The sequence below is a fragment of the Anguilla anguilla genome, chromosome 11 (genome assembly GCF_013347855.1).
Source record: "Anguilla anguilla isolate fAngAng1 chromosome 11, fAngAng1.pri, whole genome shotgun sequence".
Lineage (NCBI taxonomy): Eukaryota > Metazoa > Chordata > Actinopteri > Anguilliformes > Anguillidae > Anguilla > Anguilla anguilla.
In genome coordinates, this window is record NC_049211.1 from 33,094,611 (window position 1) to 33,112,449 (window position 17,839).

Below are 17,839 nucleotides of genomic sequence, written 5' to 3' on the forward strand. Positions count from 1 at the left end.
ATGAAAAAATGCTTTTTAAGTGTGTAAGGAAAAACAAGAAATGTTAAGTTAAAAATTCTATTACCATGAACGTTGTTGCACCAGGTGCTATAACCAACATTTTATCTGAAATTTCATCCCAAATTACATTTTCCAAATTAGAGGGTCTACCTTTTTTGTGCATGTTTAACCATAGTATCAGTAAATTACCTCTCAATTTGGCAAACTTCCACAAACAAATGCTTTTAACTTGGCTGCTCATTTTTAAGCGTAATTTTACAGGTACTTCATTTGGAATAATCGCAACAATCACAACGATAGTTCTAAATAAATCTATTTACTCCCATGATTGGCGATCTCTTGTTAGTTAGTCTACTTCTTAGTTCTGAAGATTTTCTTTTGAACTATTCTGAATTGTAATCCATTCATAACATCCCTGTCACTCTGAGTTAGCCATTGTAATGGATGCTATTCCTCCAGAGGTCATTATGTTGTTCAGGGGTAGCAATGAATCACCCCTCAATCTTGCTCTTTAGACTTTTATGGTACTGTGGTGGGTAAAGTATGTTTTTAAAAAAAAATCTAGTTGCTCAGTCCAGAATATAAAAATTAGATTCATTAAAAAAAAAAAAAAAAAAAGAAAAAACTGTTTCCATCCTTTATGTAACATTTCACTGGGAGGGCTTTACTTCAAATATTCAGTGAAAAAAAATCACTGGCATTACATGTAAGATGTTTAATTACAAATAAATCCAGACAGGTCTGCTTCAAATTGATTCATAGGTTCTACCCAGCAAAGTATTACTTACAAAAAATGAGGTGAGATGTTGACACTAACTGCTCTTTTTGTGATGCTGATGATGAAACCGCTTAGGCTATATCTTTTTTCGGAATTGTCCCCTTGCTGTGAATTTTTGGGAGGACTTTTCCAGATTTATTTGTTGTAATATTTATGATAATTTTTCTTTACTATTTTGGGATGTACTATTTGATTTTTACAATGTTTGTAAACTAAACCAAAAAGAATACTACCGTATCAATATTTTTGTCATTTTGGCAAAATATCAAATTCATAAAAGTAAATACAGAGACTGAAAGCCTATGTTTATAATTCTTGAAAATGAATTCAAACCGTACATTCAAGCCACTCTCTGCTCTAATAACTCCAAAGTTATAAAGACTCTTGACACATGAAATCACTTTAAGATATTACAATTTCTTCCCCTCTTTTTTTATTGTGAACCCCTGGCACCTTCTATTGCTACTTTGTATTTTCTTGTATCGATTCCTACAGTTTTTTCTGCTTCTGGATAGTGTACAGAGCTTGTACATTTTGTACTGCATTGTAGGATGGATTTAATTCACTGTGTGCAAGTTTTTTGTTTTCAGATGGCACACTGAAAAATGCCTGATATCTGAAGTAGTGCACTATATAGGGAATAGGTAGTCATTTGGGACGCAGTCGCTGCGATACTAACCAGAGACTGTAAAAAATATGGACAAAGCCACTGTGACGTCACCCATTGCCTCGCCGTGGGTCTCTAAAACAGTCTCTGGTTTTGAAGCTCAATGGCGGGCGCGGCCATTTTCTCGATTTGGAGCCAAAACCATATGAGTTAAGCGGTCTTGTGATTTTTACAATGTCAGTCCGGTGCGGAAAAGCTCATCAACCTGAACGAACGATTGCAGAACGAACTTGAAGCTAGCTGACTGTCTGCCGTTGTTTTAAAATATATTATCAAATGTTTACGGAGTTTAATTTCCATCCGTGACTGTACTGTGTCATGTAATCACGTTATATGTATGACATTAATAATACAATTATGTTCAGTTATCTTCAATTTATGTTTCTCAGCAAAACGAATATGCTTAGCTAGCATATCAGCTTGCCAGTGAGCTAGGTAGGCTATCCGTGGTTAGCTCACGCATTAGCAATATGAACCACAGGGGAAGAACATCGACTACACTGATAGTCAATCAATCAGAGATGTGTAGGCTACTGGTGATTTGACTAGGCTAATTTTCATATAACTGTCTGGTAGACCTGCTGTTAACCGAGCAAGTTATCGTCGTAGGTTTTCGCCACAGTCAGTTAATGAGCCAGTAACTGCTACTAGCTACTCCATCGCCGTTTGTGGTGTTCACTTGCTGGGTGAAGCTAGCTGACCGATCGTTCGCAAGTCACTTTCTACCGAATAAAAATTAACACTGTCACTGGTGATTAACAAATCTACCAAGTATTTTAATAACTGATCTGCAGGCGTGTAAATATGACAACGCAATTTGTACAGCAAGTTTTCCACCTGGTGCATGAAGACAAAAATAATGTACATTGAATTTCTAATTATTATTAGGCTATTTTTTTTTCTTGTAAATCATCAAAACCAATGGAGAAAAGCCAATATACGCAAGGAGCCCCCAGGACCGATTCTGAGAACCACTGTCTTAAATGCTCTTGTCGGTCTCTTAAATGTTAAAAACATGTTCCTTTCTAAATGCCAGTCTTACAAAGATGGTTAATTTTCAAAACTTAAGACTCTCAATTCGCTTCGTGAAACTGAAAATTTTGCAATGTTTATCCCAAAATCTGGATTATAGTAGCTTTGCCACATGCGTGAAGCATGGCCCAGGTAGACATTTACGGAATGTGACGCAAACTGTACCTCATTGGTCCACAACAAATATTATAACAGTGCTCAAATGACACAATAAATCATGAAATCGACCCACGGACAGTCATAAGACGAATAAAATACACATATTGTGACTATTTGTACTCATGAGAAAAAATTATTGACTTTGTATTTTGACCGCATTTGTACCGTAGACTTACATGGAAACCGGATATGAAAATACCTATACTGGAGCCAACCGTAGTGGCGCTAGTGAGCAACCAGGAACAACAAGACCAGGAAATGAGCTTCAAAAACGAAGTCTGGTTTTGGCCGCTTGGTCCAGTCCAGTTTTAAAAAAAAATCCAGTCCAGGTTTTTTTTCCCCCCGAGTCCAGTCCAGTTTTTTTCAAAAATCCAGTCCAGGTTTTTTCCCCCCGAGTCCAGTCCAGTTTTTTTCAAAAATCCAGTCCAGGTTTTTTTTTTGGAGTCCAGTCCAGTTTTTTTTCAAAAATCCAGTCCAGGTTTTTTTTTCCCGAGTCCAGTCCAGTTTTTTTCAAAAATCCAGTCCAGGTTTTTTTTCCGAGTCCAGTCCAGTTTTTTTCAAAAATCCAGTCCAGGTTTTTTTTCCGAGTCCAGTCCAGTTTTTTTCAAAAATCCAGTCCAGGTTTTTTTTTCCGAGTCCAGTCCAGTTTTTTTCAAAAATCCAGTCCAGGTTTTTTTTTGGGAGTCCAGTCCAGTTTTTTTCAAAAATCCAGTCCAGGTTTTTTTTTTGGGAGTCCAGTCCAGTTTTTTTCAAAAATCCAGTCCAGGTTTTTTTGGGGAGTCCAGTCCAGTTTTTTTCAAAAATCCAGTCCAGGTTTTTTTTTTGAGTCCAGTCCAGTTTTTTTTCAAAAATCCAGTCCAGGTTTTTTTTTGAGTCCAGTCCAGTTTTTTTTCAAAAATCCAGTCCAGGTTTTTTTTTTCCCGAGTCCAGTCCAGTTTTTAAAAAAAATCCAGTCCAGGTTTTTTTTTTTTGAGTCCATTCCAGTTTTAAAAAAAAATCCAGTCCAGGTTTTTTTTTTTTCCGAGTCCAGTCCAGTTTTTTTTTTAAATCCAGTCCAGGTTTTTTCTTTTTTTTCAGTCCAGTCCAGAGACTGTAAAAAATATGGACAAAGCCACTGTGACGTGGTGCATGAAGACAAAAATAATGTACATTGAATTTCTAATTATTATTAGGCTATTTTTTTTTTCTTGTAAATCATCAAAACCAATGGAGAAAAGCCAATATACGCAAGGAGCCCCCAGGACCGATTCTGAGAACCACTGTCTTAAATGCTCTTGTCGGTCTCTTAAATGTTAAAAACATGTTCATTTCTAAATGCCAGTCTTACAAAGATGGTTCATTTCGTTAAATTGTGTGTGTGTGATTTCAGCGTGTGTTGTGTTGTGTTGTGTTATTCAGCAAATAAACCTTAAGACTCTTAATTCGCTTCGTGAAACTGAAAATTTTGCAATGTTTATCCCAAAATCTGGATTATAGTAGCTTTGCCACATGCGTGAAGCATGGCCCAGGTAGACATTTACGGAATGTGACGCAAACTGTACCTCATTGGTCCACAACAAATATTATAACAGTGCTCAAATGACACAATAAATCATGAAATCGACCCATGGACAGTCATAAGACGAATAAAATACACATATTGTGACTATTTGTACTCATGAGAAAAAATTATTGACTTTGTATTTTGACCGCATTTGTACCGTAGACTTACATGGAAACCGGATATGAAAACACCTATACTGGAGCCAACCGTAGTGGCGCTAGTGAGCAACCAGGAACAACAAGACCAGGAAATGAGCTTCAAAAACGAAGTCTGGTTTTGGCCGCTTGATACTAACGAATGCAACCCTAACGACAGCACAAACTGACATACGGTTGTTTAGATTGCGACAGCGGTTTACGGCAGTAGTGGCGCAGGTTTTCAATTCAATTTGTAGACTGAAGCACGTTAGAAATATCTTGTGCATTTTAAGACAATTAATCCGTGATTCTGTTACTATCATGGATGTTGGTGAACTTCTGAGCTATCAGGTAATTGCACCGGATTATGAACCTATTTAATTTTCCATTCGGCTTCCATTTTCGGATGTTCTACGTTGTTAGCTAGAGATAGAATAACTTCGTTAGAATAACGTAGGCCTTAAAACTGTAGCGAAACGTAGGTGCTAACAAGCGTTTGTTTGCAGGCTGCAACTGAATGCTGGCTGGGTTTATGCTGTTATGTAGTAAACCATCCTGATTCATCATCCTGATTTATCCCAACGGCTGTTTTGCTTCTAGTACTTAAATGACTACAATACGTTTTATTACCAAAAGAACATTTTATATTAATGCAAGACGTGTTGTATGATTATTGTTTAAAAATACAAGGTACTTTACTTGCAGGTAAAGTTAGTATAGGAATACCGCCGTTTTGCTTTGTGAAATCCGCTTCTACAACATGATCTTAAATAGGCAAAGACAAGTTCTATCAGCCCCTACAATGATCATGAGCAACGTCTAAATAACATGTCTTCAACCCATTTAAAGTAGATGAGGAGAATCAATGGGCTGAGTGTTGTAGATAAATTTTGTCATGTGTAACCTCCGTGTTGTCAGCTTCAGGTGTTTCCACAAGGCACAGGTGAAGATGTTGTGTTGCAAAATAAACTGCCGAATCGATGGGATCCTTGACCTATTTTTTTTTATTTTATTTTTTTTGTGGAGGTTTTATTCTTTACTAACCAAGTGTAGTTCTTCATTAGAAACTCGGTCAGGAACGATTAGTTTTGCTTTGTGCAATTGTTGGCATGGCTTGCTTAAAGTTAAGTCATTTATAACTTGGTTTGCTAGGTAGGTCTTTATGGTTGATGTTTAGCTATTTCCTAGTATGTTATCTTTCTAATTCATTAACTAGCTCATATGGTGGTCCTGATTACAATTTTGATTAACATTACTAGCATATTCTGATCTATAGAATTTTTTTTTGAGGCTTGTTGCATTTGGTCAGTGAGTGTCTGTTGTTGTTCAAAAGGTTGGAGGATAGCCCAAGGTTTTGGACTATCCTCCTTTAAAGGCATTAACTAGTGATTTGTAAATGAATGTTTAAGCAATGAAAATGCAATTCTGGTTTGTCATGTTTCCTATTAGTCTTATAGGAGGTGTCTCAACTAAGATGCTTTGTCCTCATCTTTTAAGTTATCTTTTGATTACAATTTGCAATTTAGTTATTTAGCAGACAGAATAATCCAAAGAATGCCATGAAGTTGTAGGCCCTTGGAATGACAGCAAATTTCCAAGTCTTTTAAGTTTTAAAACCATGCTGCATGCTGTCAGGAGGAACAAACATTGTTGAGCATGAGAGTGAAGGACCCGTTGAAATGGCTGACAAGGTTTCCTCCCTTGCAGCCGGACAGGGGCGCTAAGCGGCCCCGGGAGGAGGACGGAGACGAAGACCCCAAAGTTAAACAGAAGCCCCCCGGGGCCCGGGAGCACGGCAGACACGCAGAGCCAGATGACCCGGACGCGGAGGAGCTGGGCGGCAACAGGAAAAGGGTCCTGGAGAAGCTGATGGATCACGATGACGACCAGGAGGTGGGTGGAGCCAAAAAACCTGCTACCGCAGTGTCGCGTGCTGACAAGTTTAGTGCTGCTCAGGGTTGTTTACAGAAATAAAGGTTCACAGATGCTCTTGGTTTCGTTTAAAGTTGTCCGTCTTAAACGCGTCATTTTACATGCAAAAGCTCAGAATTGAGATGTTCTAGTAAGGAGGAAAAGTGGGTGCGCACAGAAGTCAGCGGCATCACTAACAAGGGACTGATGCTATTGGTCTACACCCAAGTGCCTTCATCTTCTCAGGCACTTGGGTGTAGAGAAGGGCGTGCAAAATAGTGCAACTTTTTTACATTTTTACAGCTGAATATACAGTATACTGAAGCAATGCATGTTAAGTGCCTTGCTCAAGGGTACAACAGCAGTGCCCGGCAATTGAACATGTGACCTTCAGGTCACAAGCCCAGTTCTTTCCCCATTATACACTTCCGCCCGAACGATACTTCACTGAATCATGCATCCTGCCCGATCAGAACCTGCTGCACTACAACTAAAATAACTGGTTTTGTCAAATGGTAATATGGGGAGACATTGGGGGTATCTATAGGGCTAATGTATGGACATCTCCATTCATTCATTTGATTCATTTTGATGCAAGTTTTTTTTAAATGTTATGAAAAGAAATGTTTGCATCAAGGGGATGCTTATGTGTCTAAATTTTTTTTTTTATTTTTTTATTTTTTTTTACATATTGTACAGTGCAGCATTTTATTTCAGTAATTGAAATTTGACTTGCTTACTGTTTAGCCTACTGAATAACTTTAAGTAAGGTGCAAGGTGTGGCAAATGTTGCAAGTGAATGTTGCCTATTAGGATGTAAAGTTATCGTACATTTTTATAATTGCAGTTTATTAAATGTCCCATAATGTTGAATAATAAATACATTTATTTTGCTTATGTTTGTGTTTTGTATTCATGAAATGAATTATGACTTGGTGAGTGTAGCTAATTTGCAAACATTTGGACGCATCAATTAAGAAATGAGTACTCGAATACTCATTTCTAGTTTCAAGTGCGTACTTGAACAGGGAAATCGGGTCAAATGCACTTCCCTACTTGGGAGATGGTAGTTTGCTGGGCTAAAATCCATCCCCTGGCCCAAGGAGCTGTAGCTTTAGTCGTGTTTGGTTTCCATGTTAAATGCGGTTTGTAAGTCACTTCGGCAACAATCATCTGCTGACAAAATTGTAAATGTGAATTGGGAGCAATTGGACTCTTTTTTAAGGCTCAGAGAGATGACATCACCCTCTGCAACAGATGTTCACGTGCTTGTTTTACAGACCTTGATCTGAAATCGTTGAGCTTGTGTGTTGCGACCGGGATGAAGGAACGGTCTGTGCGTTTTTTTTGGGTTTTTTTAGAAACGGTGTGCTTGTTGTGTTGATGAAACAGGGAGAACCAGTGGATGAGAGCTCGGTGAAGAAGATGATTCTGACCTTCGAGAAAAGATCGTACAAGAACCAGGAGCTGAGGATTAAGTTTCCCGACAGTCCAGAGAAGTGAGTCAAACCGGGAATTTACCCTTGATGCCATCTGTTAAATTTGAGGGGCGAAGAAACAATGTCCAATCATTTTAATATCTGAAGAATATCAGAACTTTCACTGTTGACCCAGACATAGGTGCAAACATTAATGGCATAAAATTAATAAAATATTGCATTTGAAAAATACGGAACATCAACAATTTCAGAGCATACCCAAGTGTGCCTTCAGTGGTGTTGTAGCCTTACTTATGGCCCTTGAAGCTAATTGCAGCTGGTAGTGGTTAGTACATAATAGTGGTTACAGAACTTTGCTCAACAAAGGAGATGATAGCCAGCCAACTATTTACCCCAGGTAACAGTCACTGTTGAAAGAATGTTCTATTCAGTTTAATTAGGCTTGACACGATGTGATTTTCACATCGGACTGGGAACAAATATCCAGTTAATTCAAAAGAATTATTACTGCCCAAATTATTGTCATTTACTTGTTCACACTGTGTCACTTTCCCTTTTGGCAGCCATTTTTGTTTGCTGCGCTCTACCTTTTCAGACTGTTTAAAGGCTGTTGCTGAAGTTAATGTTCCTTTTGAATGCATGTCTGGTGTTGGTAGTGGTGAAGGTGTTATCCTCTCTCAGTTAAACGGCCAAGCCCTCGAGGGCAGAAAAGTTAATTGTCAGATTAATGTCACTGATTGGTCTAAGATCCCTGTCACCTGGTGTCCCAGGTATAAATCAGTCCCCGGTTAGAGGGGAAGAATTTAAAAACAGCAGCACTGCTGGACTCCTGGACTAGATTCGATGGTCCCTGCTATGCATCTTGAATGTCTTGAATTGAAATAATTGTTGTGGATTTTTGGAAATGAACATATTCACATGCATTCGTTCATGGAGCTTTTTCCATTGCTCTCCAAGGTTCATGGAGGCGGAGCTGGACCTGAATGACATCATACAGGAGATGCACGTCATCGCTACCATGCCTGACCTCTACCACCTGCTGGTGGAGCTCAATGCTATCCATTCATTGCTTGGGTTACTGAGCCATGAGAACACAGATATCCTTTTTCTCAAGAAACTGCTTCTGGTAGATAAGTAACGTTAAGGATTTGTCTGTGTGAACCAATCATGCTTTTGCTGTGGAGTTAGATTTCTGATTGGCTGAAATAGCTAAGTGACTGACAGCAGACAGAAGCCCTGCCCATTATGGATTTCATAAAGCCCTGTGCTGTTGGATTGCGTTCGAGAAAACCTGCTTCGATTTGCAGTTTATAGCGAGTATGTTATATAAATTATGTAGCTCCCACCTCAAAGGAGGTCTCGGGTATAGTGAATGCTTATAGGAATGCTTTGATCATAGAGTAAAAAAAAAAATAGAAGTCCTACTTCTTTGATGTGGGAATCATTTTCTTTTAGGGTCTTCTTGGTCACACTATTTGAGTTCTTTTATATCGGACATATTAAAAGGTTTCTTGAAAAACATGATTAATCGCGTCTGTGCCACAGTCTAGCAGTCTTAAATTTTGATCTTGAGTCTGTGAGGACATGCAGGGATGTTTGCAAGACGGGACTCTAAACGCACAGTGAGTTCCTGCGCTTTTATTGTGAAAGGCGAAGCGCTAATGAAGTTCAACACCGTGCTAGCGCAGCCGCGGCGAGACAAATGCTCGTTGTCACCTTCCGTTACGGTGTTGATATATCGCCATCTCTGCCTCTTGGTATAAATAGCCGTCACCTGTCTGCGCACCCTGGCATATAGCCACTTCGTGTTTAGTGTTGGGCGCGCAGAAGAAAAAAATAAAAACGCTACATTCGCATACGATTCGGCATTATTTCATGCCCCGGATTTTTAAATAAGTTGCTTACACAAATGTACAAAGAAGGGAATCCGAAACTCATCGGGCTTCGACGTTCCTTGAAAATCCTTGAAAGTTTGTTCATTTGAGAAAAAATAATTATAAGGCCTAGATATTTTTTGAAAATGGACATGTTCCTTGAAAGTGCTTGAATCCTCAATTGAATATATTTCCCAGAAGCTATTGGTTTGCCTTGCGGTTCAGTTGTATAGCTTGTTTTGGATATGTGAGTGTCCAAGGTCTCTCTGGAGTGTCTTATTTCTTGGGGCCACTGTGTAGTTAATGGTAAGGTGTACAAAACAGACGAGTGAAAATGTGTCTGTATTAACAGACAAGGGAAAACCATAAACCTTTAAAATTAAAAACCATTTTTAAAATGAACTACCATTAACTTTTGAGTGTGGAGAATTAGTAGCCTACATCCACAATTTAAAATTAAATAATGCGCACAATTTTGCCATGCAAATAAAATAATGTATTGCTCGCCTAATAGCCTGATTAAGGAGAACTGGCTATATCTGATGGTGTGGATGACTGCTTCTGTATAGCCTTCTCCTTTTCATTGTCCAATTTTTGTGTTAAGATGCCAGTTAAACCCAATTCATGTTTCAAAAAACTCATGTTGAGTCCTTGTATTTGAGGGAACTTGGCCTTGAAAGTTAAAGAAGATGTGGAAACCCTGCTGATAAGAATCTTGGGGAAAAAGTGAAAAAATATGAATTCTAGAACTGACTTCCTGCTGTCCAAAGCGCTCTGTGAACAGGGAGAAAGAAGAAAATTCCTCTAAAAAGCCTATTATATTAGCATATTGCACATGAATACTGAAAGAACACAAAACAAGAATGGCTGACGTGGTATTTAAAGTTGTTTACACATTGGAGTCATGCAGAGCTGTATCAAAAAGTGAAAGGAGTTTGCAGTCTTCTCTGTACTCTGCTTCAGAAAGAGTTTTTTTTTTTTTTTTGTTTTCTGCTTCAGAAGTTTCGTCCGAAAGCTGTGTTTTTTCGCACAGTTCCCAAGTTTCTGTGTCCGTACGTCCTTAGCGTCCGCTTCCCACATATAGCCATCGCGGTGGTGGATCTCCTGCAGGAGCTGACGGACATCGACACACTTCACGAGAGCGAGGAGGGCGCGGAGGTGCTCATCGACGCTTTGGTAAGTCCCGCCGCTGTTTCCCGGGCAACCTCGCACGCATCAGACAGGTTTGTGCTGACAGTCAAAAATCATGTGGTTGTCATCAACAATGCACTGGCTCCAATGACACTTTAAGCAGCTTACTGTATTTTACACTTGTTTCCTTGTATATCTAAGTGGTGCTGGGTGGTATTATTATTATTATTATTATTATTTTTATTATTATTATTATTTTTATTAGGGCCCAAGCACCGAAGGTGCCATGTGCACTATTGTATTCCTTGGTTTTTATTATTCTTCTGTAGATTTTCCCAGTTCTGGCCAAACCACCTGGTCAGTCCTTGCTAAACTTTGCTCATTCGATATATAGTGCTGCCCTACTCTCTAGGAACATGCTCGTGTATGTTTTTTCCTTATGTTTTTTGTATATATTTTACGTTTTTGCAGAGAGTATTACGAGCAACTAGTGCGCAGTGTTACTCTTGATGAAGCTAGAAAGAAACCCGCACATGATAAATACTGCCATCGGGTGAATTGTTCTGTTTAACCTTAGTTTTGTACGGGTCGATCCAACCGAACACTTTTTCCGGGGTTTAATTTCTCAATTAATCAACTGTGCCATTTTGAGCGGAGTGTCCTCCACTTGACACGCTGTTTAGCTTGCGATGATTGGTGGGCTTGGTCCAGCCTCCGTAGGATTAATCACGGAGGTCTTCCTTGTTACACCCGGCCTGTAATTGTTATGCTAAATTTCCAGAGCCTTTTTTTTTTTTTTTTTCTTTTTGACGGCCGTCGGTCACTTTCTGTAATCTATTCGTCGAGCATCTTAAAGTGTCGATGGATGCGCGTCAGGAGAATGAAAGCACTACGCGCTTGGTTTCCCCTCAGCTCTAATTAATTCCCCACAGTGCCTTTCACCCGCTGACGCCCCGCGCCGTTAACAAGCGCACCATTATCATATAAATCACGTTCGTGAGCGGCGTTGCTAGCCGCTCGTCGAGGACGGTCAATCTCACGCGACGCCGAAGCATTAAAAGCCGTGATGGTTCATGTTCTGTTTGGAGCGGCTCCTGTTCCACCTTGGTGCCCTGTCGTGCGCTCACAAATCCCCGTTTCTGATTGCCGCGCGTCGGGGGCGTTTGACAGGGGCGTGTCCGCTCGTCCTAAATGCGGCCTGCCCTGGGCGCTACATTACATGCGCCACCATGCGTCATGCGCTGTCACTGCCACTAAAGGATTGGCACATCGTTTTCTCCTAGCAAATTTAGTCGATAAAATTGTCTATTAGTAAATATAAAATATTGAATAAAGTAAATATAGACTAAATATAAGACTAAATACTTCAAAATTACTTGTGGAGACATGTCTTGATGAAAGTAAATGGCACGCTTTTTAGAGATTTTGGTCTTCCCCCCCTCCCTGTACGTGCCGTACCATGAACTTGTACTGTTAGTTCAGAATACCGCTACATCCCTACTCCTCAGTGTCGCCCCACTGACAGAATTTAGTAAGCAGCTCTGCGGAGGCTAAACTTTAGCATTCTGGCTCTTGGCCAGAGCATCACAGTGCTAGGGGGAGTCCACAGGGTATTGATTTTAATTTTATCTTATTTTTTTATTCCGTATCGTCTCTCACGTTTAATGTTCCATGTATTTCTGCCTTCTTTTATTGTTCTTTTGCTTTTATTACACAATTGGAGTGCTCCGTTGTGTTTTACTCTTGTTTTACTATGGGGCGATATGCTCGCTCTGTAATTGTCAAATAATTTTTGAGCACAATAACGATCATCGCCGCCTTGTGATGTATTGCCTTTCTTTGATGTATTGTCTTTTTTTTTTACTACCGCAGTAGTAAACATTCAAACTTCTGAGGAAATAAAAAATGCTTGATAAAAAATAAAAAGTAACCACTGATATCTTTCAGTGTTAATTCTGTTTCCCCTGGAAGTATTTCACGTGGCCTTTTGAAGTTTGGATCTTTCCTGAGGCATCAGGTCGTGAGGCAGTTGTTTCTCTGCAATCCTCTCTCTGAGGACTCAAATGCTTTATTTCTGCATAAGCTCCCAAATGAGCCTGTGTCTGGGACTTTCAGCATTCCAACACTATCTTCCACTTCCCTTCAGGATCACCAGAGCCCTCATGCCAGTCATTCATAATGCTAAAATCAAACTATAGATGGCACTGGTGGGATTAACAACCACTTTGCATGTAGTGAAGACATGGTAATAAATGTTTGTTTGCCACGCATGCGGTGTGAAGCTTTGGACTGCGCAAGCTTGGACGCATGGATAATCGCTCTGCATTCCTAAAGAGCACCGCCGACGGCTAGCGGGCACGCTCGGTATTCCAAGGCCGCGCCATTCACGCCTACAAATGGTCCGCACCGCTTTGGAACCGCGTGTCTACGCCTTCAGGTACCGACGAGCTCGTGTTGGGAGTCCGGTGTCCCCGATCAAGCTGGCCTGGCCCAAGCCGCCTTTTCCAGCATTGAATTTAGTGCGTTCTGTCTCAGCTGGGTCTCAGAGATCCATTTTTCCCCAACGCACCCTGACTCCTAAGTAACATCACAACTCCGTTTTGTCTGCTGGCTCCCCGTACGAGGCCAGTAGCCAGGCAACTGCCGCGCTGTGATCCAACTGTACGGTTAAAGACTTTTGTGCTACGAGTCAAGCATAACTGATATCGTCTGTAAGCTGTAATATCAGCTCATTCCAGTGTTGTCTGTCACCTCATAACCATATGTGCTGAGAATTATATTAGTTCACAGGAAGTGTCTGTTTAGCAGTACCCAGGAGCTTTGTTGAGAGAGCCTATCACGTATGAACAATAATACGAATACATTTGCGTCTGGTTCGTGACTACATTACCTTATATGTACAGCATTGCATTGTGTTATACTGTGCCAGTGCCTTTATTCAATATTACAACCAAAACGCTTAATTTTCAGCATTATTTGTCATTAAAGCGTATATTTTTGTATACGCTTGATCGTGTTTCTTCTCTCATGCTGATTGAATGATCCACACACAATGTCATATAGAGACATCTGTTTCATAAGTACAGAGGGTGAATTCCCTCTCAATAATTTTAAATGTTGAGGGTGATAAAGTGTGATCTCTCGATATTCTGGGCATCAGAAAAAAAAGAAAGAAAGAAAAATACATCACATGGTGCCAATGATCTTTATTGCACTCAAAAATATTTAGCAATTATCAAACAAATATATAACCCAGCCCTAATCAAGCATGCGTTTTTAACTTAGCCTGGATATAAAAACTTTCTGTTTGGTAGATGTAACCTTTGATATTGTCAGGTTTAAACGCACCATCTTGTATTGCTCTTGCTGTACCTACACTTCAACATGTTTTTATTTTCTCTGTGATCTGGTGGTTCATTATTTCCCCTCATCCTTGTGACCAGAAGTCTAATTCAGGGCATCTTTGCGTGCTTTCTGTTTGTGTTCTATCTCCTGGAGAATATATATTGCAATTATCAGAGCTGACGTTTTATTAAAATGCCACAGTTAGAAGGCTCCAAGCTGCATCCTCTGTGAAAACTGACAAAAGTGAACTGAATTTCCACGTCCGGGAAGCATCAGTCGCTCTTGTTTGTTTTATTGTGCTGAATCGTGTCGTTCCACGTGTACAAACCGAGGTTTTAATTTAACGCGTGGTTAAACTTTCGCTTGTTAATATTTGCATTTTAAATGAAGTTTGTTCAAGTCTGACACCCAGTTATGACTGAACTGTGTGTGTGCATGTGCGCCTATGGCAATTAGCTGTACTTCTTCATTTGGCTGCATAATTTTTTCCACTAGCTACAGTTGTTTTCAGAGTAAGCAGTAACTGGATTACATAGTTATGCCACCAGTAAATTTTTTTATATCATGACTAATTCTGAACAGATTTTATCTTTATTTTTGAATCTTATTTTTTGACTTATTCTTGTGCTTTTGTAATGTGAGAATTCTCAAGGCAGATTCTGCCCAAATTTGTCCCCATTGCATGTTTTCTTTTACATTGCCTAATTTCTTTGCGTTTGCCAGCAACTCCCTGCAGTTTATGAACACTATATATGTCAGTCTTGAAGCTGTTATAAATGCTTTATTAAGCAGGAAAGTGTTACTTGCGAAACTCTTGTGAATGCTTTATGTGAAAGTATTATACACCCTGAAGGTCATATAAGGTTGTGGTTAATATCAGGTGTGACCAAAGGTAAATCAGGACATGGAACAGCCTTGACAGAATCGTGCACATTTGTGACTGACTGCTGCCTGATCTTGAGTTCTCTCCCAAGACCCAACCCCCCCCCCCTTTTTTTTTTTTACGTTCCTGCTGGTAAGTGGGGTCAGGCTCGGGTTGCCACTCAGATCCCGGTGTGGAATGGCTTTAACTGTGCCTCGCCAGGTATTTTCCCTGGAGGCCCATGTTAAACAGGCTTTCATTCAACCTTTTGCTCCTAATTAGTCCAGCTCAGGTTTTAGAATTTATTAGAATATATGTGCATTCGCAGAAGGTACTGTACATTGAGTCTACTCCCAAAGTTCCGTTGTCAGGGATATTTTACCTACAGTTTTTTTTTGGGGGGGGAGGAAATGAACAAGTATGCATGCATGTAACCGTTGCAATTCAATGATTTGGAGCAGACCTGTCATCCATACTTATGGGGAAACGGAGCCAGTGATCCGTGAGCGCTTTCTGCTGAAGTATGCGACTGTTCCTATGGCAACCGCCCATCCCAGCGCTTTGATAATAAACATAGCTGAGCGATCGTTGAAATGTGCGAATTCACTTTGTGCTGTATGACGGTGCGTTCTTTGCAGCTGGAGGGGCAGGTGGTGGCCCTGCTGGTGCAGAACATGGAACGGCTGGATGAGCAGGTGAAGGAGGAGGCGGACGGGGTCTACAACACGCTGGGTGAGCGGCGTCTCTAACCCCACGAGTGCACACACACACACACACATACACACGCACGCGCACGTTCACACACGCATGCACACACACACACATACACACACGCACGCACAGACAGACACACATACAGTATGCATACACACCCACACTCAAAGACGCGCATGTACAGTCACACATGGATGCACACACACACACGCGCACGCACACACACACACGCGCACGCAGGCACAAGCGTTCACACACACGCACAGACAGTCACACATACGCAAGCACACATGCATATGCATACATACCTACTCCCAAAGACGCACATGTACAGACACTCGCATGCATGCACACACACACACACACACATACGGGCACACACACACGGACACCTCTTGCCGGCTGCCATGGCCAGATGTGTGGTGTATTACCAGAGGGCGACATTCTGCCAAACTTCTTGTTTTTTTTTTTTCTTGTTTTCCTAACTTCCTCTTCAGTACCCATGCACAACGCCCCATAAAATAATTAGCGATCTTGATTTGTGTTTTCACCATGGGCCGATGAGAGTTTCAGATCGGGATTCCCTCGGGTCAACGGTACATTTCAGCCCGCTGGATCACTTCGGGGGAAACGCTGCTGCAGAAACGGATCTAGTGCAAACGTACGTTCGAAAGTAACCTTGGATAATGGCAGCTGTCGGGCAATTAAGCGGTAATGAGGATAATGGCTGCGTGCTGATTGGAAGGCTGTTCGTTTGCAGAGCTGCCTGTCCCACGATATCCGCCCACGTGCAGTTCCATCGTTCACTTCGTCTTCGTTTGAATTCCTCTCTTGGAATGTGCGAGGTGCAAAGCCTGCTGGGAAATCCACCTGAGTTGTAGGCCCGCAGAACCTGCTGAGTTGCTCAGGTTGAATGACGTGTATCTATTTAAGGCCCTTTCCTGTCTATGCGCTAGGTTTCAAGTTTAAAGATTATTTTTTATTTATATAGCACCTTTCATGCAAAAAGCAGCTCAAAGTACTGTACAAAAACATATCTAAGCAGATCAATAAGAACATTCAATAAAAGCACACAAATCTTTACATCAATAAGAACATGCAATAAAAGCCCACAAAACTTTACACCAAAAACTACAATAAGAATAGAAAAGAAAAAACAAAACAACAAATCAAATAGAATCAGTAGTAGATGTCACAAAACCAGAATTTTGACTTGATACCAATACCAGGTTTAGTATCACAATACTCAATGCCAAAACGATACCGCAGCCAAAAGGAAAATGCTGCAGGGGAGAACCAGCACAGCTGTAACAGTTTTCAAATATGAAAAATCTAACTGGACCGTTTTTCATGTTACTGAAAAAGTACGCAAGTTCCATGCATCATGCAACACTACCCTGCAGGGTTCTCTTCGTTTTGGGGAGATACAGGCTGTATGTTTTATGTTCGGTCAGCAGTTAGCAACTGAACTCGTCCGTCTGAGAACAACAGGATTCAGTTTGGGGACCACGGGACACATCCCCGTCCAAAATAGTACTGTTTGAGCCAGACGTGCCACTTGGGGGGCTGGGGCATAAAAATGGAAATGGGAAAAAGGCTGGTCTAGTTCAGGAGGGGTTCCCGCTACATTTCCCTTCCTTTTAGCAGCTTTTCCCCTGTTCCTGTGGGAAATGCCCTGGCGGCCAGCGGCGGGTCTTCATAGACCCACCTTCCCCCTCCCTCCCCCCCCCCCCCCCTTGCTCCCGCGCCAGCGCGCGTGCGGGTCCTTTCTGGCCGCTCTGAAAGCCGGCCTCCCTGAGGACTCCCCCAGGACTCGGTGTGCCGGAGTGTAATCTGCGATAACAGGCCCCGCCGCATGCAGCCGGCCGCCCCGGCTCCTCCGGGCTCCTCGGGGCCCCTCGCTGTCTGATTGAGATATCAGGTGTCTGGGAGATCTTTGTCATGTTAATCCGCGGAAAACCGCCGCCTGGGCTTCCGCCATCGCTCTGTCCAAAGGTAGCTCTCCCTTTTTGTTTTTTTTATTTCTGTTCTCGCTTTATACTATTTTGTTTTTTAGTTTTTGGTTTTTGTTGAAGGCCGTGTTTAACAGCCACTCTTTTTTGAGTGGGGCGGGGGTTCTGTGAGGGGGACGTTTGTCTGGCGCATGACGGGCTACGTTTTCGTCGGAGTTGGAGCGCAAAATCTATTTTAGGGGCCATTTTCTGGGAGAATAGGTGATCTGCGGTGTTACTTGATGTTGGTGGTACG

The 17,839-nt window shown here is 41.2% G+C and overlaps 1 protein-coding gene across 3 annotated transcripts in view; it reads left to right on the top strand.

Annotated features, from left to right (window-relative positions):
* ctnnbl1 (catenin, beta like 1) overlaps positions 1 to 17,839 on the top strand; it is an 82,652-nt gene that overhangs the window by 22,131 nt on the left and 42,682 nt on the right. For 2 of the 3 annotated variants that reach the window (XM_035383238.1, XM_035383239.1), the window contains 5 exons: positions 6,024 to 6,209; positions 7,620 to 7,726; positions 8,624 to 8,763; positions 10,619 to 10,716; positions 15,517 to 15,610. In XM_035383238.1, the coding sequence (XP_035239129.1) occupies positions 6,024 to 6,209; positions 7,620 to 7,726; positions 8,624 to 8,763; positions 10,619 to 10,716; positions 15,517 to 15,610 (625 nt within the window). Of the gene's footprint in view, positions 1 to 4,460; positions 4,668 to 6,023; positions 6,210 to 7,619; positions 7,727 to 8,623; positions 8,764 to 10,618; positions 10,717 to 15,516; positions 15,611 to 17,839 lie in introns of those variants that run through there. The other variant, XM_035383241.1, reaches the window with a different exon arrangement.